At 57.2% G+C, this 27,724-nt stretch overlaps 1 protein-coding gene across 1 annotated transcript; it reads left to right on the plus strand.

Moving 5' to 3' along the window:
* Positions 1-27,606, plus strand: TECTA (tectorin alpha). The gene is made up of 23 exons (XM_075172961.1): positions 1-64; positions 3,123-3,256; positions 4,556-4,843; positions 8,791-8,928; positions 9,453-9,618; positions 12,086-12,498; positions 12,798-13,368; positions 13,928-14,520; positions 15,011-15,584; positions 16,792-17,402; positions 17,710-18,271; positions 19,350-19,549; positions 21,090-21,473; positions 22,152-22,438; positions 22,536-22,816; positions 22,983-23,093; positions 23,445-23,647; positions 24,384-24,547; positions 24,708-24,956; positions 25,495-25,657; positions 25,943-26,030; positions 26,732-26,848; positions 27,307-27,606. Exons 1-23 carry the CDS (start codon positions 1-3, stop codon positions 27,405-27,407), a joined length of 6,462 nt encoding a protein of 2,153 aa, XP_075029062.1. The 3' UTR covers positions 27,408-27,606.
* The last annotated feature ends 118 nt before the right edge of the window (positions 27,607-27,724 follow it).

The raw sequence follows: 27,724 nt of genomic DNA on the forward strand, positions 1-27,724 counted from the left end.
ATGAACAAGCGATGGTTTCTCGGAACCTGGGTGGCCCTTTTGGTGATAACTGCGTGGCAGCGAGGTGAGTATCTCCTGCTCAGGCGCTGGGAGGCCAGCGTCAGCTGTGCTGGGAAAGCGGAGCAGTGCTGTGCCCAGAGACCCCAGAAGTACGGAAGGCTTGGAAAACGCTGGGGCAAGGACGAGAACCATGGTGAAGTTAGTGTTTCCCATGGGGAGGGAGGGACCGCTGATTTTAAGGGTGAGCGCTTAGCGAGGAGATCGGTGCGCCTTTGTGGGTGAGCACAGGCGCCGGTTTTGCACGAGTGACAGCTTGTGTCGCGGGAGATGGATCGGCAGCCTGCGCAAATGGCCCTCGCTTCATTGAGAGCAACGAAGCGACCATCCTTTACATTGAACGAGGAGCTGGCATGCCGCGCTGAATACGAAGCTGGCAAAGCCGGCAAGATATACAGGCCGCAGAAGTTGTTGAGCTCGGTGTGCGTTCTATGTGTGCGTGCATATATCGTCTATATGGCTGTGTGTGCACACGGGGCATTCCAGAGCTTGGAGTGGTCTTGCCAGTCACTACGAAATAGGAGTTTGAAAAATTCCTGGTGTTAGGAGTGCTGAGCAGGCTGACCAACCTATGGCCAGTTGAAGGGCAGTCTGGGCGAGCGATAGCAGAACGTCACGGTTTGTGGGCAGTGGGGTTCCCCCGGGGTGCTGGCGGAGGACATCCGACCGCAGACGTGGAGGTGTCTCTGGCGGGGTTGCAGGCTGCAGCCCGCGGCGGGAAGCCTCTCCCTGCGCTCGCACCCTGTTTCTTATGGTGCATTTTGTTTTGTGAAGAGGTGGTGTTCACATCTGGGCTGGATGAGGCCCCGAGCAACTTGCTCTGACCTGCTCAGGGGTCAGCCCTGCTTTGGGCAGGAGGTGAGACCGGCCGGCAGCCGGGGACCCCTTCCGAGCTGTGGTTTTCTATGATGTTGAAAAGCACAGGAGCAGCTCCCTAGTCTCGTGGAGTAATTAATCTTTGTCGTGTTTCAATTCGAAGAAGGGCGAGCGGAGCTGGTATGGGCAGGAAAAGCCTCTGTGGTTTGGTAATGTGGCAGATGTGCGCTGCATGGCTGGTACTAGATGGGGCCGGCTCGAGGACCTCTAGCAAGGGAGCCCAGAGCTGGGGAGTTGGGAAATCGGGGAGCCGTTTCCCTGGTCAGCTGCGGAGTTGCCATCAGGCTGAGGACAGCTCAGGCAAAGGTTGTGACTCTCTTTCCTCATGCGGGAAATGAGGCCACCAGTTCACCCCTGGGAAATGCCACCGGGGCAAAAATCATGATCAGCGGGGCCCGCTGGGCTGCTTGGCTAGATGACACGATGCATGCAAAGGTATGGTAGTGTCACACTAGTAGTGCTAAAGAAGCCGGCGTCGAGAAGTTTTTCCTATTTAAAAAAGAAGTAAAATCGTGTCTCGCAGCTTTGCCTCAGCTGTAATAACTCGTCAGGTGTGTAACAGCTGTGAAACGACTTGTTTTACTACGTGGCAGCCAGGAGTTTCGTTGCGGCCTTTCGGATGTATCTGTGAAACCAGGCTTGTGGCTCAGACACCGTCACACGCCACCTCCCCTTGTGTCCGCCGGGGCACTCGGCCACACGTCTGTGTCCTAGGAAGTCAGGACGCCAGCAGCGTTAGGCCAGGCTTCCCCTTGACTCCTTTCTCCCCGAGGAAAGTCGGACCAGGTGAGCCTGTGAAGAAGGGTCAGCCGGCAGTCCTCTGCTCCCAGAGCAGGGAGCATCCTCAGGGCGGCTAGGAGAGAGCATCCCCCAGCCTGGGCAACACCGGTGCCCCTCCTGCGTCCGTAACGGCGGGGCGCAGGGCAAGCTGTCCTCGGCTGGAGGCCCCTGAACAGCGCAGGGTAGGGCCTAGGAAATGAAAGCATGTCCCGAACCCCGGCGAACAGAGCCGGGATTGTTCAGAGCCTGGTGGCTCATGTCGGCCGAGATTGAATGTCGCGAGGACAGGGCGCTGCTTTTCTACAGCAAAGGGGGGAGGAGGGGGAATAAAACCCGGCAAAATCTCCATTTGCTCTGTGAGGAGCACACCAGTGGCTAACTGGAAGAAACGGGGGGTGAGATGACAGCAGAGATCTGGCAGGGGCTGGAACGGGAAAGGACACGTGCCCTAGGGCCAGAAGTGCCCGCTTGCGACTCAAGCTGATGGAAAACGGATTTTAGTCTGGTAGAAAGCGGCAGGCTTGTGTTGAAACATGTCAAAACCGTCTTCTGAAATATTTTTAGGAGAGGCAATTATGTTCACCAGCAAAGTCTTTTCAGCAGGAAACCTAATTTTGCCAGGAAACGTCGGAGCAGTCATGAGACCTCGGGCTGTAACCCAGTGCCAGAGGCGCTCGGGGAGCTGGCGGGGGGCTGGCTCTGGTGCCCGGGAGGGCTCTGCCCTGCAGGCAGGAGGGTGGCTCTTGGGATCGGTCTTGGTACTGTTTGGTCCCCAGGCACCTGAGCACCTCCCCATCTGAAACAGCGAGTCCTGCCCATCCTGGAGAGGGGGGATGGACCCGGTGTCCTGCTGTGAAGGGGAGACATAGGCGTTATGACTTGATCACAGTCACACAGAAAGCAAAACGTGCAGCTGTGAGCTGTACACACATCTTGTGGTCACTTTGCTGTCGCCCTAAATAACCTTTGGATGATGCGCTCTCTGATGACCCTGTCCCAGAGCCAGTCCCAGAGCTAACACCTCTGCCCTGGCTTGAAACAACATTTGGCTGCTGGTGCTGCTGGGTTTTGGTGCTGTTTTCCTCAGCGGCAGCGATGCAGAATATGGCATCGTGGCCAAGTACCAGTCTGGCTAGTCACTGTTAGTCTGCAGCCTCAAGTGCGCAGCGCAGGGTTTCACCCCCGCCCCGAAGCCTCGCATGGCTTAGGCGCAGGCTGGTGGCCAGCAGACCCTCTGCATCCCCAGCACGTCCGCACCAGGGAAGGAGCTGAGGGCAAGGCAGCGATTTCGCTCTTCACAGGAGGTCAACTTTTGGTGATAGGCAACCCCGGGGCCCTGCCGTGGTCTCTCTGAAGTCAGGACCGGTCCTGACATTGCTGTAAGGACTCTCTCCTCCCCCTCCTTGCAGCTCATACCATGGCGAGTCTGTATCCGTTCTGGCAGAACGACACGAAAACGCCCAAAGTTGACGATGGAAGCTCTCCTGAAATCAAGATCTCCATCCCATTCATCTTTTTTGGAGCCCCGTACAGAAGCGTTTATGTAAGTGGAGAAGCAGACCTTCCCTTTACTCTTTTCCCTGCCATTAGCGGCTGCATTTTAATCGTGCTCTCCCCATCGTCAGGAATCAGAAGATTTATTAACACCTGCCTGACAAGTTCTTAGATTTCATGAACTGATAGGTTTTATGATTAAGAAAGTCAAAGGTATATTTAATGGGCTAATGTTCATGGGGAAGGAATATAAAAGGCAATAAATTTTCTTTGTAGGTGATTAAATGGTACAGCAAAGCTAAGGCCTTGACACAAGGAACATTACTCCTGTTACATGACAAGAAACAAGAACATGCAGAGACCCGCAGGGGAAAATAAAGGGCAACGGTTTGGACCCGTATGTAGGTGCCCGAGACAAGGACAGGCTGCTGCTTTTCTCAGATGATGGCACAGCAAAAGCCTGGCAAAGGGGACACCGGCCCCTCCGGGCAGGGCAAAGAAAAGGCTCATGTGAGCACATCAAAACAGTGCCTTAGACAGGGGCCAGATCCCAAGCGCGTCCATGTTTTGTGGCGAGCTGCTCTCTGTGGGTATGCCCAGTCCAAAGCGGGATATAAACCTGCCAGCCCCAGTTCAGAACAGAGGCAAAGACTCATTTGTTCCCCTGCCTGACTGGCTCATATTTGTACGCGGCAATACCGGGAAAGCAGTAATCCCGAGGGGGTTTCGAATCCTTGTGTGGTGGGAGGTTTCAGCATCTGGGACAGCAGGGCCACTTGTTCTCCACGCTTTGCAAAAATAGTTGTTGTTTTGGGCAGCATCTTCAGCAGACTCTGGGGAGGCTGCCCTTGGCACCATGGGCACGCTGCTTTTGGGGAGCCCCAGGATTTGCTGCAGGTGACAAAGCCGAAGGCGGCAGGCCCGATGCTTTAGCTCTTTTGCCCGGGAGCCCTCGTGCCGCACAGCCACCCGTGTCATACGACCGGGCGTCTCAGTGCTGCAGAGCTGCTCTCCAAAGCCTGGGTAAACCCGGGGCCCCAAGGCAGGGTCCCTGCTGAGCCGGGTGCCATCCCGCTCTGATGGGTGCCTCTCCTGCTTGTCCCATAGGAGCCCTGTTTTGCAGACTTTTCAGGGTTTTGTCCCGCTTGGGGCTTCCTGCACTCAGCCTTTGGTCACCACTAGTAGGATGAAGTGGAATCTCTGCCTAGATGGTCAGGCTGTCTCACCGGGTGTCATTATTATAAGCCACCTTCTGCCAAAAGTCGCTCACCCCACATTTTCTGATAAGCCAGCAGCTTTCTGCTACCTGCAAAGTCTTGCTCAAACCAAAGCGGGTCTCTTTGTGCAGGTCAACAACAATGGCGTGATTTCCTTCAACGCGCTCGTCAGCCAGTTCACGCCAGAAGCCTTCCCCCTGACGGACGGCCGGGCCTTCGTCGCACCTTTCTGGGCAGACGTGCACAACGGCATCCGGGGAGAAATCTACTACAGGGAGAGCACGGACCCTGAGCTGCTGAGGAGAGCCTCCAAAGACATCCGCAAGCACTTCAAAGACATGTCCTCTTTCTCCGCCATCTGGATCTTCATTGTCACCTGGGAGGAAGTCACTTTCTACGGAGGAAGCAGCACGACTCCGGTAAGAGCGATCAGCTGTGCTCCTTGATGGGTGGTGTTTGATGGTTGAGTATATGTCTGTATATACATAACTGTCCTGGCCTTTGTGCATAAAATTGAGCGAGTCGCTTGGTCTTCCCGCTCATCAGTTCCCTTTCGGGCAGAGGAGCACCACGGTCCTTTTGATCTCTCCCGTGGGAGCCATACAAGCCTCACTCCCTGTTCTCAGATCTCCAGGGAAAGCATCGCCTCTTCAGTGTTTGTAGGCAACGTGCCTAAACAAGGCTCCGACACCAGTTAGGAGTTTTTGGCTTGATCATAGTGTGGTTATTTTTTGTTAGATACAAATGCAGATTTCATAGTTCCTTCATGCCATGATACGTGATCTTCACTTCACCTGTGCTTCCCCAGTGATAAAACAGAGCAGGGGCTACAGGCACCTCAGGAGAAAGTGGTCCTTATTTGGCCTTTATAAAGGGGCCAGAGTTTTGGCATTGAACAGTAGCTCTGTCATGACATAAACCACTTGAGGCTGCCACCCGCTCCTGCACGGTCAGTTTATAAGGAGTGATTCAGTCTGAAGGCGCAGTACCATGGCAGTAACGGGACCGGGGTGGGGCGAGACCCAGCAGCACCCTGTAGCAGCTGGCCAGGCGCCGAAAGCAGCCTGACCGTGTGCGCGGCATCCGAGCGTGCCGAGGTGCTCGGGGGCGTGCGCGTAGAGCAGGCTTCTCCCGGGACTGCGACGCGGTGAGCAGTGCCCAGGGATGGAGCAGAGAATAAGGGGCATGCCAAAGCGTGCACGCGCTTGCATCTTGTCCTGATGCGGAACTGGAGGGCAGCCCCCCACTGATCGCCCATGCTGGATCAGGTCTGTCCGCTACAGGGGTCCAGGATAAACTGTTCCCGCACTAAGCCCGGGGAGAGGGAGCGGGGCCTCCTGACGCCGGGGAAAGAGAGCACGATGCAGCGGGGTGATGGAAAGAGCGGGATGTGGAGGTGCACGGCTGGCCAGCCATAATCTTCTGCTCCATGCTCCCTTCTTCTCCTCGTCACCCTCTTGAGGCTGGACTTTGTAACTCGTCCTTCCCTCCCCCCGACTCACGTCTACCCGGGACTCAATGCAAGTCTGCTCGGTTTCACACCCTGAGCTCGCCTTGCAAGGTCACAGCAGCTTTGAAACGAAGCTAAGGTCATTATTTGCTCCTTGCCTCTGCAAGGAGGGAGGGCTGCTCTGGCAGAAAAGGCCCTAGATCAGGAATCTGTGGTACATTAAGTTTTGGAAGTAATCCACCCTCCGAGAAGTTGGAGACAGGAAAAAGAAAATGGGAGCTTTAATTTGTATTTATTTGGCAAAAAACCCTTTTCCTTTCAAATGGTGATGGCTTTTTCTGTGGCAGAGGCTGAAACGCTCTCCCAGCAGCACTAACCCAAGACGGCGGCGAGGGCACCTCGTAGAAAAGGGTTGAACGGCTGCTCTGAAATCCTGTGCGGACATTGAGATAGGAAGGGGAAAACCAAAGGGAACACTGACAGCACTTTTGCGATAACTGCCCTGCCTGCATGGGGAGACTGATCCAGACTGACTGGAGAGTCACGCTAGCAACTCAGCTGTGGAAGCTCTGTTATATTTCCATAAATGTGCAAGTTGTATCTCAGAGGATGGGGATGCAATGTTTTTCAGTGCACGTCGCTGGTAGGGCCTGGGCAGAAGCTTGGGGTGTAGACAGTGAGTGAGGGTTCCCTGCTATTGTTTGGGGAAAGGGTTCTTTAGGATTAGTCTGTGTACTGTGAATGCCAAAAGCTGGCTTCTTCTGTCTTGAGTTGGCTCTGATAAACAGTTCAGCTCTTTTCCATTTGTTAGAGAGGCTCGAGATTTAATGCATATTTTTTGCCAGTCCTGGCAGCGCTTGCAGAAAAAAAAATACATATATATATATTTGCAGACAGCAAGCAATATAGAGATTCGTGTATTGCCTGAAGAATTACATTTGCAACACAATGCAATTTATTTTGTTATAGAGCAGCTTTCCCATTCAATACCGGCCAGGGCTCCAGGTTGGCACGCAGAATAGCACGATGCAACTTAAGCAGGAAATTCATCGCAATGCAGAAAAGCTGCAGAAAACAATTTTGCAAACGTGGCCTTAGGTTACTGTCTTTTGATGACATCCAAGCAAATGGGTTCAGTTTTCGAGAGCCTTGTTAGATGGCTAGGGTGCTTGATGCGTGTTTGGCCATGAGTGCCAAACAGGGAAATGTTTGTGGTTCATGTAAGCTCTCCCAACAAGGAGCGCTGGCCATCCGAAACCTTCTGGTACCAGGTCAGCTCCCGCCACTCTCCAAGAGGCACCTGACCGGAGCAGGGTGTGTTGCTCCATCAAAAAACCGTTGTTGCACTACCAAAGCGATGCTGCCTTTATGTGTTAGTGCCTTCTGATCTCACAGTGGTGGGAAAAGACTTGGCAAAGGTGAGCTAGCATGCCGAGGAGGTGAAGAGGAAACCAGACGTAGGAGGCAGAATCCCAGGGAAAGGATGCAGGATTGGAAACGGTGGCTTCCCATTAGCTTGCTCTCCCGCTTGCCCCAGTGTGAACTGTGCTATTTGCAGCTGCTGTGAGGCAGCTCTGCCCACACCTCTCGCTCTCCCTGACAGCTCTTACAGGCTGCTTCGCCTCCGTTTTCAAGATTTCTCACGGCAAGAGCCTAATGTGCCTTGGAGGTGACATCCCTTGTGGTATGCAAATAGTGAGTGCAACCCTGGGGTCCCCTTCTCAATCTTCAGGCGTTTGTGCTCACCTCAGCACCAATAATCAAACTAGCGGGTTTGCTGTAAAGGAACGTAAAGTGGTGCAAAGTGACCCCCAGCCCCTCGGTGCTCTGGCATCTTCCCTTCGTCCAGCAGCACGTGTGAACTGTTATTAATGCAGAGCAGCTCAGCTCTCGCTGGCAGGGTGAGACCTAGCGCTTCCTAGCATGAGATGATTCGATCAATGTGCTTTCCCGTATTACCTGATAATTGTTTCTGTGGCCGTAGTTTCCTTCACAGTTTGCAGTGCCCAGTAGCTGGGCTCCTAGTATTGGTCTTGAATAATTAAAAGAGGGGCAGCCCATGCTTTGTCCCCTGCTAAAATTCTGCTTGCTCAGAGGCAGGAGGAGCAATCGTTTATCACGGCACAGTCCTGGCGCAGAACGGTCTAGGACAGGCAGGGATGGGAAGGACAGGAAAATGCAGAAAGCTGAGAGAAGTGATTGACTGTTAATTCCCAGTGCCTATGCCGCTGGATCTGCTCGGATAGAGGGGATATCTCAAGGGGAGAGGCCTTTTCTCTCTTTCTGTGCAACTGTAAAAGGGAAGAGCTCGGGGCTATGCCGGCCTCGCCAGCTGGCAAAGCGTGCCCTTCTTGCATGGGGCCCGGGCTGGCAGTCGCGTGAATGTGTCTGGAGTTTGGGGGGCTGGAAATGCAGAGTCATTTCAAGTGAAAGGAAGAACGTGAGCAGCGGACTGAGCAGGTACCGAGGGGTTTGGCAGCCAAGCAAAGCACATAATATACATGGTTGACTGGGATGTAATCCAGCGTTAACAGTATTGTATGCAGAAGGGAAGCGGGTAAGATAATGCAGCGAGGAATAAAGCTAAGATAGGGTAATGGAAGATAACCAGTCGAAACAACCCGAATCCTGCCGATTGCTTCTTCCTCGCGAGCTTATTCTCATGCTGCCATCTATTGGCGTTAAATTGGATCGGAGACGGTCTTCTCCTCCTCCCAGGTGGAGGGTAGTGGCGGGATGGGAGCTGGCAGAGTCACAGCAGTGAGGCAGAGCGTATTTCAGGTCTCATTCAGCTTCTGTCACTCTTCACCGCAAGGCTCCCGCATCTCGCCCAGGCCAGAGAGGAACGAGGCAGAAGGGCAGGCAAGCAGCGTGAGAAAAGCAGTCTCACCTTGTGAATGTGCTTATGGTTTTCAGGTAAACACTTTCCAAGCTGTCCTGATCACAGACGGAGTGTTGTCTTTTGCCCTATTTAACTACCATGAAATCAGCTGGACCACGGGGACAGCCAGCGGAGGGGACCCCCTGACCGGTCTCGGTGGGGTGATGGCCCAGGTGAGGCTCTGGCTCCCATATCCCCATCTCTGTCGAGCCCTCGGTTGGCTGCCTGTAGCTTTCCCCATGTGCCCGTACTTGCTCATTGCCACGCAGTCCCACAACGTCCCCAGCGCTGGCCTTGCGAGCCCGCTCTCGGGCACAGTGGGACAAGCGCTCCAAAATTCGGTGTCAGCAGCAGTGCCGCAGCCAGCCCATCTGCCCGAGGGGGGCGAGGTTCCCTCCCTCCGTCGCTTCCTTTATCTCGGCCAATCAATACATACACCCCTAGATCTACATATACGTACATACATATGTATATATACGTACATAAATGTGTCAATATACATCCATACTGCTTGTAGTACCTGTTGAGCTTTTCACTCACATCCACACTACCTGAAAACTGAAATCTCTGAAAAGAGACTTTAAAACTAAAGAAAATATGCTCAGGAGTTATTGCGGGGGCCAGAGAAGTGCGGAAATACAGCATCGCTTTCCCATAGCAAAGATATGTGATGAAATTTGCTGTCTCTCTGTTTCAGGCTGGCTTCAACGGTGGAAATATCACCAACTTCTTTAGCATTCCGGGCTCCAGAACCCCAGACATAGTCAATATAAAAGAAACAACCAACGTTAACGTCCCTGGGCGCTGGGCTTTCAAAATAGATGGCAGAGAAATAGATCCGGCCAACGGCTGCAGCCTGAGAGGTAAGGGGGATACTGCGTAGCTTTTTTTTCAAGTTTTGGGGTGCAGCGTAGGAAACGGTAATGCTGTTGGGAAGCTGGTGGAGAGATGCCTGATCGCTCTGGGCTGCTGCGTGATTTGTGTTTTTGCCAAGACATCCCCTAGAGCTGCAGCTGTGGGGACAGAAACACGCGAGCGGGGTTCGTGCCCTGTGCGTGTTTCTGAGTTGCTGCACGCGGCGCAAAGTCATCACCCGACTTCCAGCGATGATTGTCAGTCTGCCCACTGCAAAAGGCTAACACCTTGAAGAGTGGACCGAGAGGTCTGTCATTGTTTGGCATGTCTTGTTCAGCAAGAGAGCATCCTCGGCAGCGTATGCGAAGAAGCCATCATCAGCCGTTGTTTTCCCTTTGTCCCGGCTGGTGTTGCCTCTCTCAAGGGGATGTCTGCATGCTCTCAGATGGCCGGACCCAGCTCGCAAAGAGTATTTGCAGCAAATTCTCAGTGCGGACAAGGCCTGACTTGGCAGCTCAGAGAAAACTGAGCGCGTCCCATAAACAGTCGGGAGTCTTCTCTGCTCTTGGTGCCGCTTTCAACCACCAGCGAGCAAAACTGTCATCCGTGCTAGGTTTTTTTCCTTCCCGGGATTTTAGTAGCATGGTGTTGCTGTAAGCCTCCATTTCTGTGGCCCAGAAGCAGAACCCCAACCCAAAGTCAAGGGCGGATGGGGCTCGAGTGTTTCGCAGCCATTGAATCCCACCAAGCCATCGTCTCGATTCTTTTCTGTGATGCTGATGGTGGCAACAGGAAAGACCTGCAAATGGCAATTTCCTCTTGCCCCAGAGTGGGAAAGCTGATGGTGTGGTTCTGTTTCCCTTGTTTCCGTAGGAGGAATAGCAGGTTTTCTGGGCAGGACAAATGCCATGCCCCTGCACCCGTTACAGTGTCTGTGCATGTGTCACTGACAGCGTGGGCATAGAAAGGGGTTGATAAATGCACACAGCAACTGCACAGGGGCTCTGCTGCAGAGAGATTATTACATTACCATTTGACAAATAAAACTGTCGGGAGCATCCGCTGTGCTCCAGGAGTCTTTCTAGTAAGAGAGGATTGTCACTTGCTGACGGACACTGGAGATGTCACCACTCTGAGACATGTGGCTTCTTTATGTCCTGGTTTAGGACTGTACCAAAGAAGGCTCGCAAGACCCCGAGGCTCTTGCAGCCCAGCAGAGGTTTCGGGTCCAACCGCTCCAGCCACTTTCAGCTGCCGACCCCAGGAAGAAAGCCTGGACTTTGCAAAAGGGCTGAAAGCCAGTCTCGGCTTTGCAGGTGACAAGGGCAGCGTGGGTAGATCCTGCCACTGGATTTGTATTTCACAGTGAACAGCCCGTTGCCCTCCACAAGAGGAGATGCGGCGTGAGGCATTGGAGGAGAGAGGGCCTGCCATGCCTAACAGTGCTCGTTTGCCCAAAGCCCCCACACCAGGACGGTTGGCATGGGAGCCTTTGCAAGTGGGTCTTGCTAAGAGGAGATGTCGTTTGTTGCAGAAAGGGAAGCAGAAAATAGCTTTTTTTGTAGGAGGCAGGGAAGAGAACAAAAAGTTTAGGAGAGGTAAATTCAGGCAGCGCGCACAGCGGAAGCAGCGCGCGTGAGAAGTGTGAAAGACGGCCATATGGAGGAGAGGGAAACTCTCACGGGTATTTGCCACCCTTGTTCTCTCGTCTCCTCTCTGCCTCTCACGTCTCTCACCAGACAAACCTGCCTCCCTTTACAGTACCACCGTGTAACAAGTCTGCTCAGTCTATTGCCGTGTGATCACTCAGCGTTTCCTGTCGTCACTGCTGTGTGCTGTGGAAGTTACTTATCAACAGCTCTTTGGTTTCATAACTACTATGAGCGCTTTCTGAATGGGAGTGAATTGCCTCTGGGCCGCTGATGGCAGAGTCGCTCTTTGACCGGCAAGGTCTTGTCAACTGAGGAATTACGGAGATGGCGACAAAGCTGAAGGATGGCGCAAGTACAGCGACAGCGCAGGAAATGGCCTCCAAAAGGCGTGAGCTTTACCAGTGGACTTTCCCTTTGAGAAAATAGCACAAATGGCTCTTGCGTCCCATGATACTGAAGCAGAATGAGGGTGGTGGGTGTCCAAACCAGAAGGGATAGCCTTCAAGCTAGCCAGCCTGCGTGGTGTGGCACCGACCCCAGATTTGTGACAGCGAATCCCATGGACTTGCGGTGTGGGTAGGACTTGAAGGGGACACACCATACATTGAAAACGAAGCTTGCGATTGCAGCGCTTTGCTGAGTGGCTCTTGCCGGGAGTCTGCGCAAAGAAAGCAGCTGAGAAGTCCAGTAGCAGGACGCTTTGGCAGCAGTCTCGATCGTAGGGTCAGCAGACCCCTCCGAGGACTGACGCGGTGCAGTTAGAGCGTGTTCCTCTGTTTAGAGAAGTGATGTAGTCTGGGTTTTTCCCTTTCTGTCTTTCTAGGACAGTTTCTCCGTCAAGGGGAGATCTTCTGGGACAACGCCAACTGCACCACCAAGTGCCGCTGCCTGGACTTCAACAACGAGATCTTCTGCCAGGAGATGGCTTGCGGCCCCTTTGAAGCATGCGAGCCGAAGACTAAGTTCTTCCAGTGCGTGCCGGTGGAGAGCAGCACCTGCGTGGTGTTTGGAGATCCACATTACCACACCTTCGACGGCTTCCTCTTTCACTTCCAGGGTTCCTGCTCCTACCTCCTCGCCAGGCAGTGCTGGCCAGGCTCCCAGCTGCCCTACTTCAACGTGGAGGCCAAGAACGAGAACCGAGGCGGCTCCTCCGTCTCCTGGCTGAGGGATATTTTTGTGGAGGTCTACTCACACAAGATTGTCCTCCCCAAAGGCAGCTTTGGGAAAGCAAAGGTAAGAGTTCCACTGAAAGGGGAGAACTTGCCGGGTCGGCTCCTCCGAGGTAGTGGTGAGACCATGATGGCAGCCTGGGGAGTGTGGGACAGCACTTCTGGGCCCTGCGAGTCCCTTGGGGAACGGGCACGGGTGACAGGCATGGCAGCAAATGCCTGTGGCTTACCGACGGCTGTTCTTCTGCGCACATCCCTAACCCTAAGACCCCATAATGGGGCTGTACGGCTTCTGTCAATGTCCCAGTATGAGGGCTCTGCTGTTTCATGCACTGGCTCAGTTGTCTGGTGGTGTTCCCGCAGGTGGATGACTTGGTGGTGTCCCTACCCATCTCTCTGGAACTGGGCGCTATAAAAGTCTACCAAAGCGGCTTGTCTACAGCCCTGGAGACTGACTTTGGCCTGCTGGTGACCTACGATGGACAACACTACGCCTCTATCTCTGTTCCGGGCACGTACATCAATGCCACATGCGGTCTGTGTGGGAATTACAATAAAGACCCCGAGGACGATACCCTCCGCTCCGATGGGAGGTTGGCCGCATCCGTGCCGGACCTGGGCGAGAGTTGGCGAGTGCCGCACCCCGAGCGGAAATGCTCGCCCGGCTGCTTGGACAACTGCAGCCTCTGCGACACCGCCACCGAGTCTCTCTATTTCACCTCTGAATACTGTGGCTTCATCAACAAGAGCGGCGGGCCACTGTGGGAGTGCAGCGCTGTCGTGGACCCCACCGCCTTCGTCCACAGCTGCGTCTATGACCTTTGCAGCGCACGGGATAACGGCACCAGCCTGTGCCAAGCCATCCAGGCATACGCCGCGGTGTGCCAGGCCCTGGGCATCTCGGTGGGAGAGTGGCGTGCCCAGACGGGATGCGGTAAGTGTTTGCGTGCTCCTGCCGGGAGCCTTCCCCTCTGGAGGAGGGGAGCAATTTCAGGGGTCTGCCTGTGTGCCCAGCAGTGCACGAGATGGGGGGGGAGAAATCCAGGGGAGGAGGTCAGGCGAGAGCCAATTGGTCCCTCCTCTCTGCGGCATCAGACTCTTGAGCCAGCAAAAGGGCGGCACGAGTCGGGCACGAGGTGGGAGCTCTGCATTGCCCTGCAGACAGTCGGCTGCTGTGATGAGCGATGGAGGCTGGACTGGAACGGGGACTGGACGATGGCACAGTTCTCGGCCCACCCTCCTCGCTTGCGGCATTAAATAAAGCTGAGGGCGGCTCAATGGCTCTGGAGCTGTTTTGGAGAAGCTATTGCTTGCACGAGCAGAATGGCTGGGGAGGCACGGGAGGGAAATGCAGGGGCCAATTCTACCATCAAGCAGGGCTCCCAGGTCACTCTGTGTTGTCTCTGTTGTGGGTCAATGGGAAAGAGGTAATTGGCCCCAAACCATGCCGTAATATGGCCCTCCTGTTGTTTGTCTTCCTTCTGCACCCACAGCGATGGCCGTGCAGTGCCCGGAGCTCAGCCACTACTCGGTGTGCGCCAGCAGCTGCCCCTCCACGTGTTCAGACCTCACGGCCCCGCTGGCCTGCTCCTCCCCGTGTGCCGAGGGCTGCGAGTGCAACGAGGGCCACGTCCTCAGCACGGACCGCTGCGTCCCCATCCAGAAGTGCGGCTGCGATGTGGACGGACGGTATTATGCCATTGGGGAGTCTTTCTGGGCGGTGGCGGACTGCACAGTGGAGTGCAAGTGCGAGGACGGCGGGGAGGCCAGGTGCTTTAACACCACCTGCCCCGAAGGAGAGGTCTGCACCATTGAGAATGGCTACCGGGGCTGCTACCCCAAGCGGGAGAGCCTGTGTTTGGTGGGACAGAACCAGGTGCTGCAGACGTTTGACGGTGTCACCTTTCCCTATCCACTGGAGCACTCCTACACGCTGCTCAAAACCTGCCCAGAGAGACCAGACTTCATCGAGGTGGACATCAGCCAAAAGAAGCCCGGATCCACTCCCAACGGGCCACGCGTCGTGCGGATCCAGGCAGTCGGCCAAGAGGTGAAGATCGGAGGCACCAGCCTGTCTGAGATCAAGGTAAAGGTGCTGCCGTCAGGGCGGCCCACCCGGGGAGGGAGGTGATGGCTCGCGTTGTGATCTGCTGTACCTTTGGAGAAGGGCTCGCAGGTTCGCAGCCCTGGGCTTTCCCCCAGGTCAGGGCCTTAAGCACTATGGCGGCACTTGGAGGAAGCCCACGTGGGCCACCACTGCGTGGAGGCCCTTTAAGTGCCTGTGAAGTTGTTGTCACAGTGCCGTTATTCCCATTTGCTTTCTTAGTCAGCTCTAGAGACATTGCGGCTGTCTCCTGCAACTTGTTTTTTCCCTGGAAAAACATTCTCTCTTTGTGGGGCAAAATGCAAGGAAACAGCCATAGCCCCCCACTTGAAGGAGGCTGCGGGACTTGGAGGGTGGTGTCTGGGTCAGGAAGCATTTAGCGTACCCAGTGTGGCATGGCCAGCAGATGGGAACGGCTGTGTAAAGTCGCATCGCCCTGCCTGAAGCATCTCAATGTGCTTGTTACTTGTAGGTGAACGGTTACGACGTGGAGCTGCCTTATTTCCACCCTTCCGGCCGCCTGGAAATCTACCGTAGCAACAACAGCACTGTGATGGAGTCAGCGAGGCTCCTGGCTATCGGCTACTATGATTCGGGCCTCCTGGAGATCCACCTCTCCACCGCCTACTTCAACTGCACTGGGGGCCTGTGTGGCTTCTTCAACGGCAACGCCAGCGATGAGTTCTGCCTGCCCAAGGGCAAGTGCACAGACAACCTGGAGCTCTTTCTGGAGAGCTGGACCACATTCGACGAGATCTGCAACGGGGAGTGTGGGGACCTCCTCAAGGCTTGCAACAACGACTCGGAGCTGCTCAAGTCCTACAGGAGCCGCTCCAACTGCGGCATCATCAATGATCCCACCAACAGCTCCTTCCTGGAGTGCCATGGCATGGTCAACGTCTCGGCCTACTACAGGACGTGCCTCTTCCGCCTGTGCCAGAGCGGGGGCAACCGGTCAGAGCTGTGCGACTCGGTGGCGCGCTACGCCGGTGCCTGCAAGAACGCCGAGGTGGACGTCGGCCAGTGGAGGACCCACAGTTTTTGCCGTGAGTCCACCAAAGCTTTTAAGTACCCAGGATAGGAAGAAGGGCATGTAGACACCGCTGACTTCAGGCAGAGTCTTTTTGCCAGGAGCTTGCGGGTGTACAGAGGTAGAGCAGTTTTTCTTACAGGATGCCAAAAAGTATGGGCTCTCTTTCCCCGCGCCGCCTCTCATCTCTGGTGGGTACCCCTTACCCACAGGGTGCCGCTCTGTGGCTGAGCTGGAAGACACTCAATAGCAGAAGCGCTGTGTGGGCGGGAGGTCCTGACCCAACGGTGCTTACGGCAGCACTAGATGTCCAAAGTCATATGAAGAGGTAGGGGTGGAGGTGTCTAAAAGCTGGCAATCTGGGGCAATTTTCCTACTCTCTTCCCTACTGGTCAACCAAAGAATGGCTTTGCCGTCAAAAGAGCTATGCCCGGTAGACCTTTCTGCCGTGAGGGAGGCTGGCGCATACAAAGCACTCTCCCGTGTAGCGTATGAAAGGGAAAGGGGAATTGCGGTAGGAATGCAATGTCTCTCGAGCCAGAAAGCAAGGCAGCGCCGCCCCGCGTACCGGCAGTAATTTCTAAGCGGCACTCGTGCCGGCAGAGACAGATTTTGCAGTGAGGCGATTTCGGGGTGGCGTTTCAGGAGGCATCAGGAGTTTTATGATGCGGTGTAGGAGCATTCCAGAGCCGCAGATGGTGTCTGACAGTGCTGCATGCCACCACCAGAGGATAGTTGGAATAGCGCTTGTTTTTAGCTGTCGCTATAAACTTGCCGTTGATGGAAAAACATTCATCATTCAGAAGCGAATGTGAAAAATCCCCAGCGTGGAAGTACATGGTGGGGAGATGGCCCCTGTCTCCACCACAGAGGTTTGAGGGAGGCGTCTGTTCAGGAAGGGGGGAGCAGCGCATCCTCTCCATTCCGGGCAGCGGCCTGAGGCCAAGCCCTGGTCTCGTACCCTCTGAAATATGGGAGGAGGTGTCGCTCGGCACGTGGCGGGACAGGGCTGTGATGTGAGGAGGGCGATGGCCGAGAGGAGAAGGGGTTGCAAAGGGGATGGGAAGAGCCAGTAGCTGGCAAGGTGCTGGGACTGTTCCCCCTCTTGCTTTTTTTTCCCCCGATTCGGTCACCACTCCCACCTTTTGCCTGTTCCCCCACCCTGTGCTGCCCCGGGGCTGCCGGAGCTGGGAACTTACGCTCCAAGTTTGTCGGCCCTGCAGCTCTCGCCTGCCCGGAGAACAGCCATTTTGAGGAGTGCATGAGCTGTGTGGAGACCTGCGAGACCCTGGCCACAGGCCCCATCTGCACAGACACCTGCGCAGAGGGCTGCCAGTGCGACGAGGGCTTCGCCCTCCGTGGTACCCGCTGCGTTCCCCGCGGCGAGTGCGGCTGCAACTTCGAGGGGCACCAGCTGGCCACCAACCAGACCTTTTGGATGGACATTGCTTGCCACTTCCTCTGCTACTGCAACGGCTCCGACAACAGCGTGTACTGCGAGAACGTCTCCTGCAAGGATGATGAGTACTGCCTGGAGGAGAATGGCCTCTACTACTGCCACGTCCGCACCGACGCCTCCTGCATCGTTTCCGGCTACGGACACTACCTGACTTTCGATGGCTACTCTTTCGACTTCCAGAGCAGCTGCGCATTGGTCCTGTGCACCACAATCACTCGGCCGAGGGTGGAGCGCTCGGACACTTTCCCGGCATTCACCGTCACGGCCAAGAACGAGGATCGGGACACCTCTCTGGCCCTGTGGGTGAAACAAGTCAAAGTGGAGGTCTTCAATTACAACATCGTCATCCACCGTGCCTACAAATATACTGTGCTGGTGAGTGTGGGGTCACGAGGGCTGGGGTTATTTCTCCCTGCGTGGCTCCCAACCGCAGAGCGATTCCCTAGGCATGAGGCCTTTTGGCTCGCAAGGTTTTCCAGGGCTCAGGAAGGGCTTGTCTCTAGGGTGCCACCAGGCGCAGCTTTTGGAGGGGACTTCCATTTTGGCTGCCTTGTTTTGGATGTAGAGGTGAAGCTGGTGGGGACCTTGCTCCGGGACCGCCGAGCTGCCCTCCTTCGTGTCCTCCCATGGAAGCTCCAATCATCATCCCCCCTCACTGTGCATCTCGTTTCCTTCCCTGCAGATCAACGATGAGCGTCTCTACCTGCCACTAAAGCTGGGCCAGGGCAAAGTGAACATCTTTGCCTTTGGCTTTCATATCGTGGTTGAGACAGACTTTGGGCTGAAGGTGGTATACGACTGGAAGACCTTCCTCTCCGTCACCATCCCACGCAGCTTCCAGAACCTCACCTACGGCCTCTGCGGCCGCTACAATGGCAACCCTGAGGATGACCTGGTGGCCGCCGGCGGCGCACCGGCCGCCAGCGTCACTGACTTTGTCCAGAGCTGGGCGAAATGGGACGCGTTCTGCCGCGTGGGCTGTGGCGACCGCTGCCCCGCCTGCGGGAAGGTGGAAGGCTTCTGGAAACCCCAGCAGCTCTGCAGCCTCATCCCGAGCCAAAGCGGCGTCTTCGCCAAGTGCCACAGCAAGATCAGCCCTGGCTTCTTCTACAAGAACTGCCTCTTCGACACCTGTGTCGACGGGGGAGCCATGCAAACGGCCTGCAGCTGGCTGCAGAATTACGCCAGCACATGCCAAACGCAGGGCATCGCCATTACCGGCTGGAGGAACTTCACCTCGTGCTGTAAGTGCCACCCTGCCTCCGGGCCCTTCTTCCCTAGAGGTGCTTCCTGGGGCCATCCACCGCAGCCGTAGCACTTGCCGGAGCTCACCCCATAGAGAGGTAGCAGAGCACCACACGGAACGCCAGCGGGCGCCTGCTGCCTCCTGGCCATCGACCCGGACATGTCCCAGGTCCCCACAATCAGAGCCTGGGGAGGGCCCCGGGGATCCCCTCCTCCCTGCAGGATAAGGGGGCAGTCGACGGAGCGGATCTGGGGCGCTATGTTCTCTTGGAGTTGTTACGAACTGCGTGTGGTGTAGCGGGAGCAGGGATGGAAAGGGGGAAGCCTCAAGTTCAGAAGGTATCAGCCGTCCCTTCGTTGTTAAGCAGGAATTGTATTAGTCAGCTTCAAAGCCAGGAGTATGTGTTTGCTCTAATGAAGCCACATGCTCTTGTCAATAAGATTATGATGCGATGTTCAATTAGACTCCCGAGAACGGGGGCCGCGAGTCTCTCTGGCAGCTGATCTATCTGGCAAATCAGATGGGAAGTAATTGTCTTTGCTAACAAGACTGAAAATTAAATTTTTGTCGTTATTCCTTCTAACGAGCAAACTCATGGCTCAGAAGGCACCGCTGTCACGGGCAGGGGCAGCGAGAGCGCAGAGGCTCCGAATGCTGCCTGAAGGGCCCCAGGGCCAGCACGGGCATCCCTCCCAGAGGGGGATGTTAATCTGGTGTCAGTGAGTAGGCTTATTTGCAGAAGAGCAGGGGGCACAGGGAAAGGGCTTTTGGGAAACTGGCATGCAGGAGCTCAGAGACAGTAGTGAGTAACGGAGAAGAGTTGCTCAGCTTGGACTAGGCAGCTGGCAAGCGGCGTAGGATGGCAGGATGAAGGCTGCCTTTTCCCTTCAGTTGCATGGCCGGGAGATCCGGGTCCCTCTCTGGGCAATGCAGTCCACGTTAACCACCTTGGCAGGGGAGTTAGCTGCCCTGGGACGCCAGCGGTGGGGATTACAGCCCCACGTGTGGCTGGCCGCCAGGTTGGTTCTCTCTGGGGAGCTAATCTGTATCCTTTTTGTCCTCTGGTAATATTGCAGCCGTCAGCTGTCCCCCCAACAGCCACTACGAGAGCTGCGTGTCCCTGTGCCAGCCCCGATGCGCCGCCATCCGGCTGAAGAGCGACTGCAGCCACTACTGCGTGGAGGGATGCCAGTGCGACCCTGGGTACATCCTCAACGGCAAGAGCTGCATCCTTCCTCACAACTGTGGCTGCTACTCTGACGGCAAATACTACGAGGTACGCTGCTCACGTCCTTCTTGGCGTTTCTCCCACTCTCTTTCTGATATTCCTGGGCAGCATCTCGTGCCCCGAGCAGAGACAATAGTCAGGCCAGGCCGGTACCGGGTGTCACACTGGGTCTGTTTGCCGGGGCAGCAGGGCCAGAGCCTCAGTCAGAGAGAATGCTCTGCAGGACCTGCTCCTCTTCATCAAAATCATATGTGTCTGCTGGTCCATGGCCATGCTCGGGGATTGCTCTGAAGTCTGGTGTGTTTGCACCAAGCAGAAAGGGAGGGGAACAAGGGGCAGAGTGGGCAGACGCGCATCGAGCGGAGGTGGAGAGATGCGAAGTGGGCTCTGTAGTGAAGCCCCAGCCATGGCCCATGGGATGTCTGCTGGTGTTTGCTGGAGCCAAGCTGTCCTGCGGTCTCCTCTGAGCTGCAGAGCATATTACCATCGCTCCTGCTGGAGGAGTCCCTCTGTCGGGGCCAGGGTCCAGCTCTGATCTGACTACCGGCATGCACTCGGGTGAGGTGGCTTACAGACCGGGGCGCCTCTCCTGCGCCAGCCTTGTTTCCAGTCCAAGTCTTGCACGGCCGCTCTTTCGGAGCTCCAGCCCGAGGAAGGCCGGCATAGAGCAAGGAAGCCTCAATCCGAGGGCCCCATGGGAATTATAGCTCCTAGAGGAGTGGAAAGGTGGAGTCGGTAAGACTTCACAAGGTGAGAGCCCGGTACCACGCTGGTGATGGAAACCATGGTTGTCAGTGAGGGTAGGGATGACACGGCAGCAGCACGGGGCTGGCGGCTCTAGGGGGTACCGGGGGTAGAGAGGAGAGGGACGTCCTCCCGTGGTGTGCTGCGTAGCGAGTCTTTCAGTCTGGCAAAACCGTCACGTGGTTGTTGGGTGAGGGTGACTTGGGTGTCAGGAATGGGAGGGAACTGGTGGAGGGGTGGGAAGAAAGGGTGGTGACTGGGAAGACTGGCTTTGATGAGTCCAAAGTCCGCTACTGTATGACCACGTTGTTCTAGGTATTCCACACAAGACGGGTTTACCGTTTCACGTAAAATTTACTTATTTGTAGCTATTGGTTGTTACTTGGCAGTTTGATCCACCAGGGTGTTGTGCTGGTGGTGTTGCTCGTATTGTAGTGGGTTGTATTTTGTGTCAGTGAAACTGTGCTGCATAAGGTGTCTTTGCCAGGCCCCACACCCATAACAAGCCAGTATCGTGGTACGGTTGTATGGGGACCCTAGCAATGGGTTGGCAGCCGGCAGGGCACAAGAAAGGGATCAAAGGGGTATTTAGCGCGCCGTGTTTTTTGTGTGTGTACGAGAGGCGAGGGAGGTTGTGGCGGCAGTGGAAACATGCAGTTTCCTCGTGCCTGCAGGTAGCAAGTAGGTGCAAGCTGCCAATGCATTCTTTGCACCTTTTCCTCTGTCCTCGTCGCCCATTCTCACTTGCTGTGCGATGGAAGGGCATAAACCTTGGCCTAAGCAACCTCAGAGAGCCGGGCAGGGGTCCCTAGGCCTCCCAGCCAGTGATGGGTCCCTCTTTTAGCCCAAGCAGCTCTTTTGGAACGGGGACTGCACCCGCCGGTGCCGCTGCTTCCGGCGCAACCTCATCCAGTGCGACCCTCGGCATTGCAAGTCGGACGAGGAGTGCGCCCTGCGCAACGGTGTCCGCGGCTGCTTCAGCACCAGGAGCTCCTTCTGCCTGGCGGCGGGTGGCGGGGTCTTCCGCACCTTCGACGGCGCCTTCCTCCGCTTCCCCGCCAACTGCGCCTTCGTCCTCTCCACCATCTGCCAGAAGCTGCCCGACTTCTCCTTCCAGCTCATCATCAACTTTGACAAGTGGTCCTCGCCCAACCTCACCATCATCTCCCCTGTGTACTTCTACATCAACGAGGAGCAGATCCTTATCAGCGACAGGAATACCGTCAAGGTAAGGTCTTGTCAGGGGCATCCGCCCCCTCTGGCGAGGGGCCACGGGCTGGGTGGCGGGGCACCGGCTCCTGAGTGGAGGAGGATCACACGCAGGGCCACACGACAGTCTCCGTGAGGTCTCCGGAAGGCTCTGTTGGCAGCTTCGCATCCTGGTCGAGGCAGCTCTATGGATGAGGGATGCGGCTGTCACCTGTCAGGCTTTGCGGGGGGATGCCGGCCAGGACAAAAGGGCTGGCAGGAGGCGAGGCCATCTGCACCCCAAGAGTTTGTAGTCGCGTACCCGTCCACCTCTCAGTGGTGTGAGCGAAGCTGTCCTTTTGAGCGGAGGGGTACAGAGGGCTGGCTATCGCTGCGGTGTCACTTGGTGTCTGAAGGGCACCGACTGTGGCCTTTCCTGGTGAGTGATGAGTCCCAAGCTAGAGCCTCTGCACGTGAGTAGGCTTCCCTTCGCAGTGCAGCCTCGTGTGGGCATTTAAGGGAGGTGGTGCGTTCCGAGTGATCTGTCAGGCCAAAAGGAGGAGGAGGGTATGCTGGCCCCTGCCAAAAACAAGGCAGTGTGTTTTCACGGCTGGGATATCAGGAGGCAGTCGCAGAGCCGTTTCCTGGCGGCTCGCGCTCGTGTCCATACGTGGAGGGGACGGGAGGGACGTCAGCCTTGCGTCCTTTCCCGCACCAGGTGAACGGCAGCCATGTGAACATCCCCTTCGTCACGGGGCTTTCCACGAAGATCTTCAGCCAGGAGGGCTTCCTGGTCATCGACTCCAGCCCCGACATCCAGATCCGCTACAATGGCTTCAACGTCATCAAAATTGCCATTGGGGAGCGGCTGCAGAACAAGGTGTGCGGCCTCTGTGGCAACTTCAATGGCGACCGGACAGATGACTACGCGACGCTGCGGGGGAAGCCAGCAGTCAGCAGCGTGGTGCTGGCACAGAGCTGGAAGACCAACGGCATGCAGAAGAGGTGAGCGGTCGGATGGCCCTTCCCCGCCGGGCGGGAGCGGGAGCGGGAGCAGGGCCAGCCGCGACAGGAGCCCCCACGACATGTCCGGTGCCCACAGCTGCAACGAGCTGCAGTACTCGCAGTACGCCGCCTCCTGCGACAACGTCCAGATCCAGGAGCTGCAGAGCGACAGCTACTGCCTGAAGCTGACGGACATGAAAGGCTTCTTCCAGCCCTGCTACGGCCTCCTGGACCCCCTGCCCTTTTACGAGTCTTGCTTTCTGGACGGCTGCTACAACCACAAGAAGGTCCAGCTGTGTGGCTCGCTGGCCGCCTACGGCGAGGCCTGCCGCACCTTCGGCATCCTGGGCACCGAGTGGATCGAGAAGGAGAATTGCTGTAAGAGAGCCGGGGGCTGTCCGGGTCGAGAGGAGCCACGTCCCGCCGGGATCACAACCGGCGGGAGAGAGGCCAGCAGGGTGGGGGCAGCCCGTGGCAGTTGGAGGTGCCCACCCTGCGGTCTGAGGATAAAAATCGTGTTTGTGCTCCGTCTTGTGCTTTTTAGCAGGAGTGGTGGAAGATCCCTGCGTAGGCGCCGACTGCCCCAACCGCAGCTGCGAGCTGGACAATGGCGGGGAGCTGTGTGGCTGCATTGAGCCCCCGCCCTATGGGAACAGTGAGTCCTCCGGTCCCGGCCGCAGTGTCGGCGCTGAGTGGCGTGGGCGCGCGTTAGGCCAACGGACCGCTGGGGTTTTGGGAAGGGAGGTGCCGAGGGCCGGGACCTCTGCCGAGACGGGGTTTCATGACCAAGCGCGGTTCAGGACAGGAGCAGTTTTTCTGGAGCGCATGTTATAGGCATCTCTGGCTCGGGAGCACTTTGAGCAGCAGGGATGTGGGACGGGCAAGGTGCGCTGCAGGAGACGATCCCAGCCCGCTTTGGTGGTGGGGAGGAGGGCCGGGCTGGCCAGCCACCTGGGCCTGCGGCACTGTTTGTGGTGATCTGAAGCTGTTTCATCTTCTCCTCTAGCCACCCATGACATCATTGATGCGGAGGTGACCTGCAAAGCTGCCCAAATGGAGGTGTCCATCTCAAAGTGCAAGCTGTTCCAGCTGGGCTTTGAGCGCGAGGGGGTGCGGGTCAACGACCGCCACTGCCCTGGCATCGAAGGGGAGGACTTCATCTCCTTCCAGATCAACAACACCAAGGGCAATTGTGGCAACGTGGTGCAGGTGAGCCAGAGCACAGCGCACACGAGGCCGGGAGCGAAGGCTAGGCTGTTCATCTTGGGTGTCTTGTCATTCATGCGAACTTGAGGGCAGAGGAGGCGGGGTGAGCATGCCTTCGGGAGGCGGCTTGATGGAGCGAAAGGGACCCGAGAGTCGGCTAGTGCCTGGGATGCACACATAGCTCTGACCATCAATTGGGGTGGCTTGCGTTCGGGCAGTAGGTCACAGGCAGGCTTTGTAGCACGCAGGGTCTTCTGGCGCAGGGTCGCTGTCGCTCCGCTGACTGGCGTCCTGGTCCAGAGGATGCAGGGGGAGGCAGAGGAGTAGTTGGGAGGCTGAGGAGAGCGGTCTGTGTATTCTGAGCCATCATGTATGCGAGGAACTTGTTGGCATGGGGAGCATTGAGGCAGCACGGCTTCATGCCAGCTGGGCTGTCTTCCTCTGCGGCAGTGGCCCGGCTCGAGGCCGGGGTCGGGGTGGGAGCGCGTGTCAGTGTGAGCGATGCTCGGGAGGTGATTTCATGGGATGGGGGTCAGGGAAAACAGAGGCAGGTCTTAGAGATTAAGAATGCTGCCCAGTGGTTCCTAGCCCTGCCGTATCATACCCTTTCTGGCCAGCAGTGGTGGAGGGGTGGTGGGGCCCTCGACGTCGCACGGCTCATTTACGGGCCGAGGCATTTGTTAGGAGCCGGGGAGCAGAGATTGCCAGTCTCGAGCAACGCCCCACATTCCTTCTACAGTCGAACAGCACGCATATAGTGTACAAGAACACTGTGTGGATTGAAAGCGCGAACAACACGGGCAACGTCATCACCCGGGACCGGACCATCAACGTGGAGTTTTCCTGCGCTTACGAGCTGGACATCAAGATCTCCCTGGATTCCGTCGTGCGGCCGATGCTCAGGTAGGAGCCAGGGCGAGATGCGTGGCCTCTCCCATCGCATGGGTGTGGGAGCATGCGGGTGGAGGGCGAGGTGGTGAGGGTCCAAAGCGAGGCGCCAAGTCGGGGGTTTGTAGCCTTTCCTCAGTCCAAGCTGGTGTGGTTTTTTTTTTGTCATTGTTAGCGTGATTAACCTGACGGTGCCAACGCAAGAAGGGAGCTTCACAACCAAGATGGCCCTGTACAAGAACTCGTCCTACAAGCACCCCTACCGGCAGGGCGAGGTGGTGCTCACCACCCGGGACGTGCTCTACGTGGGGGTCTTTGTCGTCGGGGCCGATTCCAACCACTTGATCCTGATGCTGAACAAGTGCTACGCGACCCCCTCGCGGGACAGCAACGACAAGCTGCGCTACTTCATCATCGAGGGAGGGTGAGCGACCGCAGGGTGGGCGGCCCAGCGTGCCCTGTTGTTTTTCCTGGTGTCTGTCAGGGAGGGTGCTTGAAGGAACGTCGGTGTCAGTTGGAGCTGGGGACCTTTTGGTCAGTGAAACGGTTGACGAAGATTTGGAAAGGGTGGGGAACAGGCCAGCTCGCTTTGTTAGCGCAGCAATTAGTTCGCTTAGCATAGAGGTAGCCAGAGGCCCCGCGTGCGACAGAGTCCTGGCTGCAGAGAGAAGCGGCTGATGCCGCGGGTGTCGGTGCGTCTGGAGGAGACGGGGGGGCCACGGATTGTGGCGGAGGTGTCTGGGGAAGCTGGAGCACAACCAAATCAGACGTGCCAGAGAGAGGTCACGCCACAGAGGCAGGGCGCGACACCCTCGTCCAGAGGAGGCGGGGATGGCGAGATTTAAGTGTGCCGTCACGGGACCCGGGGCGAGGGGTCTCATGGGGACAGGGGTGAGCAGCATCCCTCAAGGGAGGGTCCCCGTTCACGGGAGGGCTGGGGCGAGTGTCAGTGCTTTGCGCAGGTGCCAAAACATGAAGGACAACACCATTGGCATAGAGGAGAACGGGGTATCATTGACGTGTCGCTTCCACGTCACCGTCTTCAAGTTCATCGGGGATTATGATGAAGTTCACCTCCACTGCGCCGTCTCACTCTGCGATTCGGAGAAATACTCCTGCAAAATAGTAAGTGGGGCAAGTGCCGAGGGAGGGGTCGCTCGCTTTGCAGGGTTCCGGCGGAGCGCAGCAAGCCCAGTCCACCTGGCGTCAGAGAGGCGGCCGGAGACATAGCTCCGGGGGCGAGGCCGGGAGGGTTGCGTGTCCCTTTAGGTGCCGGGAGGAGAGCTCCACCACGGGCAGGTCACCTCGGGACCTGTGCTCTATGAGCTGGGAGCCGGGCCGGCCGGAGGGGCACGGAGGGGGCCTGGGCAGGGGCTGAGAGTGATGAAGGCGGCGTTTATCCCCGCATAGAACTGCCCTCAGCATACAAGGATGGCCAGCGTGTTCGCCGAGGAGCCCAAGGAGCAGATCATCTCGGTGGGGCCTATTAGGAGGAAGCGTAAGTGCGTGCGACCCCAAGGAAGGCAGCGGGGGTTTGTCTGCCACCCTGGTCGAGCCCGGCGGTGTGCCACGTGGCAGTGTTGGGTGCAGCAGGATCCCGGAGCACTGGGGCGAGGGAGACTGTGTGTGTGTGTGTGTGTGTGTGTCCTGTGGGGAGAGGCTGTTCTTTTGAGCAAGAATCGGGACAAGAGCAAGAGAGCACTCAGGGGGGTTTTGCTGCCGGGAGGCAACGGCAGCGGGAGCCTGGATGCTGGTTGGATGGGCGCAGGCGCGGGCTATGTTGGGGGTCCGTCTTGCTGGGAGACATGCATTTCTAGGGGCCCACTGGTGGTCACACAGGAGATGGCACAACGGCAGGGCAGGCAGTGGGAGCCCGGGGGGGCGTGGGGCGCTCTGTTTCTGGCTATGTGGCCCCATGCTGTTGGTGCTCCTCTTTGTCTTCCAGAAAGGCCCCTGGAGGGTTGTGAGCATCAGGCTAGGTGCTGCTTTTTTGGGGTCACGGGGGATGATGGGAGCCTAGCTGGGTCCTAGTGTCATCCCTACGCTGCATGTGATGTGAGGGCGTGCCTGGCAGGTGATGGGCATGCTCTCGTGGGCCCCGTTGTTGTAGCTGGGACCGTGGGTCTTAGGCAGCCAAGGATCAGGGGCTTGGGGTCTGGGAGCATCGCTCAGGTGTCCTCCTTTGCTCTTTGTGCCCAGGATCGGATTGGTGCGAGGACAACGGAGGCTGCGAGCAGATCTGCACGAGCCGGGTGGATGGACCCCTGTGCAGCTGCGTGACAGGGACACTGCAAGGGGACGGCAAGAGCTGCAGGGGCAAGTACTGGGGGCGGCGCAGGAGGAGTCGGGGCGAGTGTAGTGGGGGGCTTGAGGGGTGAGTGGCGTGGGGAAGGTGGCTGGAACGTGTGGCATGTCACAGATAGGAGTGAGGTGGAGGGCAGGGAGCTGGGCGTGCGCTGTTCCTGCGGCGCCTGAGGGCCGTGAGGCCGACGACGGCAGACTTTGAAGAGCTGGCAGGCAGTCAGTTGCAAGGATGGTGACAGCGCATAGCGTGGTGCAGGGCAGCGGCAGGGTAGAGCAGAGGCCACGGGTAGAGTCCGAAGGCCAGCTAAGGGGCTTGTGGGAGGGGGGGGCCCGGCGATGAGATGGGGCACTTGGGAGGGTGCAGGACCGGTGCAGTTCGCGGGGCACCCGGGGTGTCAGGGGGGAGGGAGGCGCCTGTTGCGTGCGTGCCGGGGCCCCGGCTCACATGGGTCTTGTTGTTGTGTTGGCAGCCTCCAGCTCTTCAGGGCAGCGCCGCGCCCGAGCGACCCTCCTGGTGGCGGCCCAGCTGTGGCTGTGGCTGCGCGCAGCTCCGCGGGACCTGACCTCGTAGGCGCGGCTCCGCCGCCCAGCCAAGTACTGTTCTCGCGTCAGCCTGAGTCTTTCTAGGGTAGGAGACAGCACCCCCGCAGTGGCCAGGCTGCCACCGGCCCATCCTGCTGCGTGGAGGCAAGAGAGGGACTTGACCTGGAAAGAAATCGGATGCAGACCCGGACATGAAGGTGACACGCGACAGCGAGGCAGAGCTGGATGTCTGGTGGCCATCGATGTGGGACTTGGGGTTTTTTTGCAGGTTTCTGGCATTGATGTGGGACTTGGGGGTTTTTTTTGCAGGTGTCTGGCATTGATGTGGGACTTGAGGGTGGGGTT

Source organism: Calonectris borealis, chromosome 24 (assembly GCF_964195595.1).
Source record: "Calonectris borealis chromosome 24, bCalBor7.hap1.2, whole genome shotgun sequence".
NCBI lineage: Eukaryota > Metazoa > Chordata > Aves > Procellariiformes > Procellariidae > Calonectris > Calonectris borealis.

Excerpts from the sequence above, each read along its gene's own strand:
- TECTA (XM_075172961.1), top strand. The coding sequence starts at position 1 with ATGAACAAGCGATGGTTTCTCGGAACCTGGGTGGCCCTTTTGGTGATA. Across the intron at positions 17,403-17,709 it reads CCTACAAATATACTGTGCTG|ATCAACGATGAGCGTCTCTA; the intron begins GTGAGTGTGGGG and ends CCTTCCCTGCAG. Across the intron at positions 24,548-24,707 it reads GTCGTGCGGCCGATGCTCAG|CGTGATTAACCTGACGGTGC; the intron begins GTAGGAGCCAGG and ends TGTCATTGTTAG.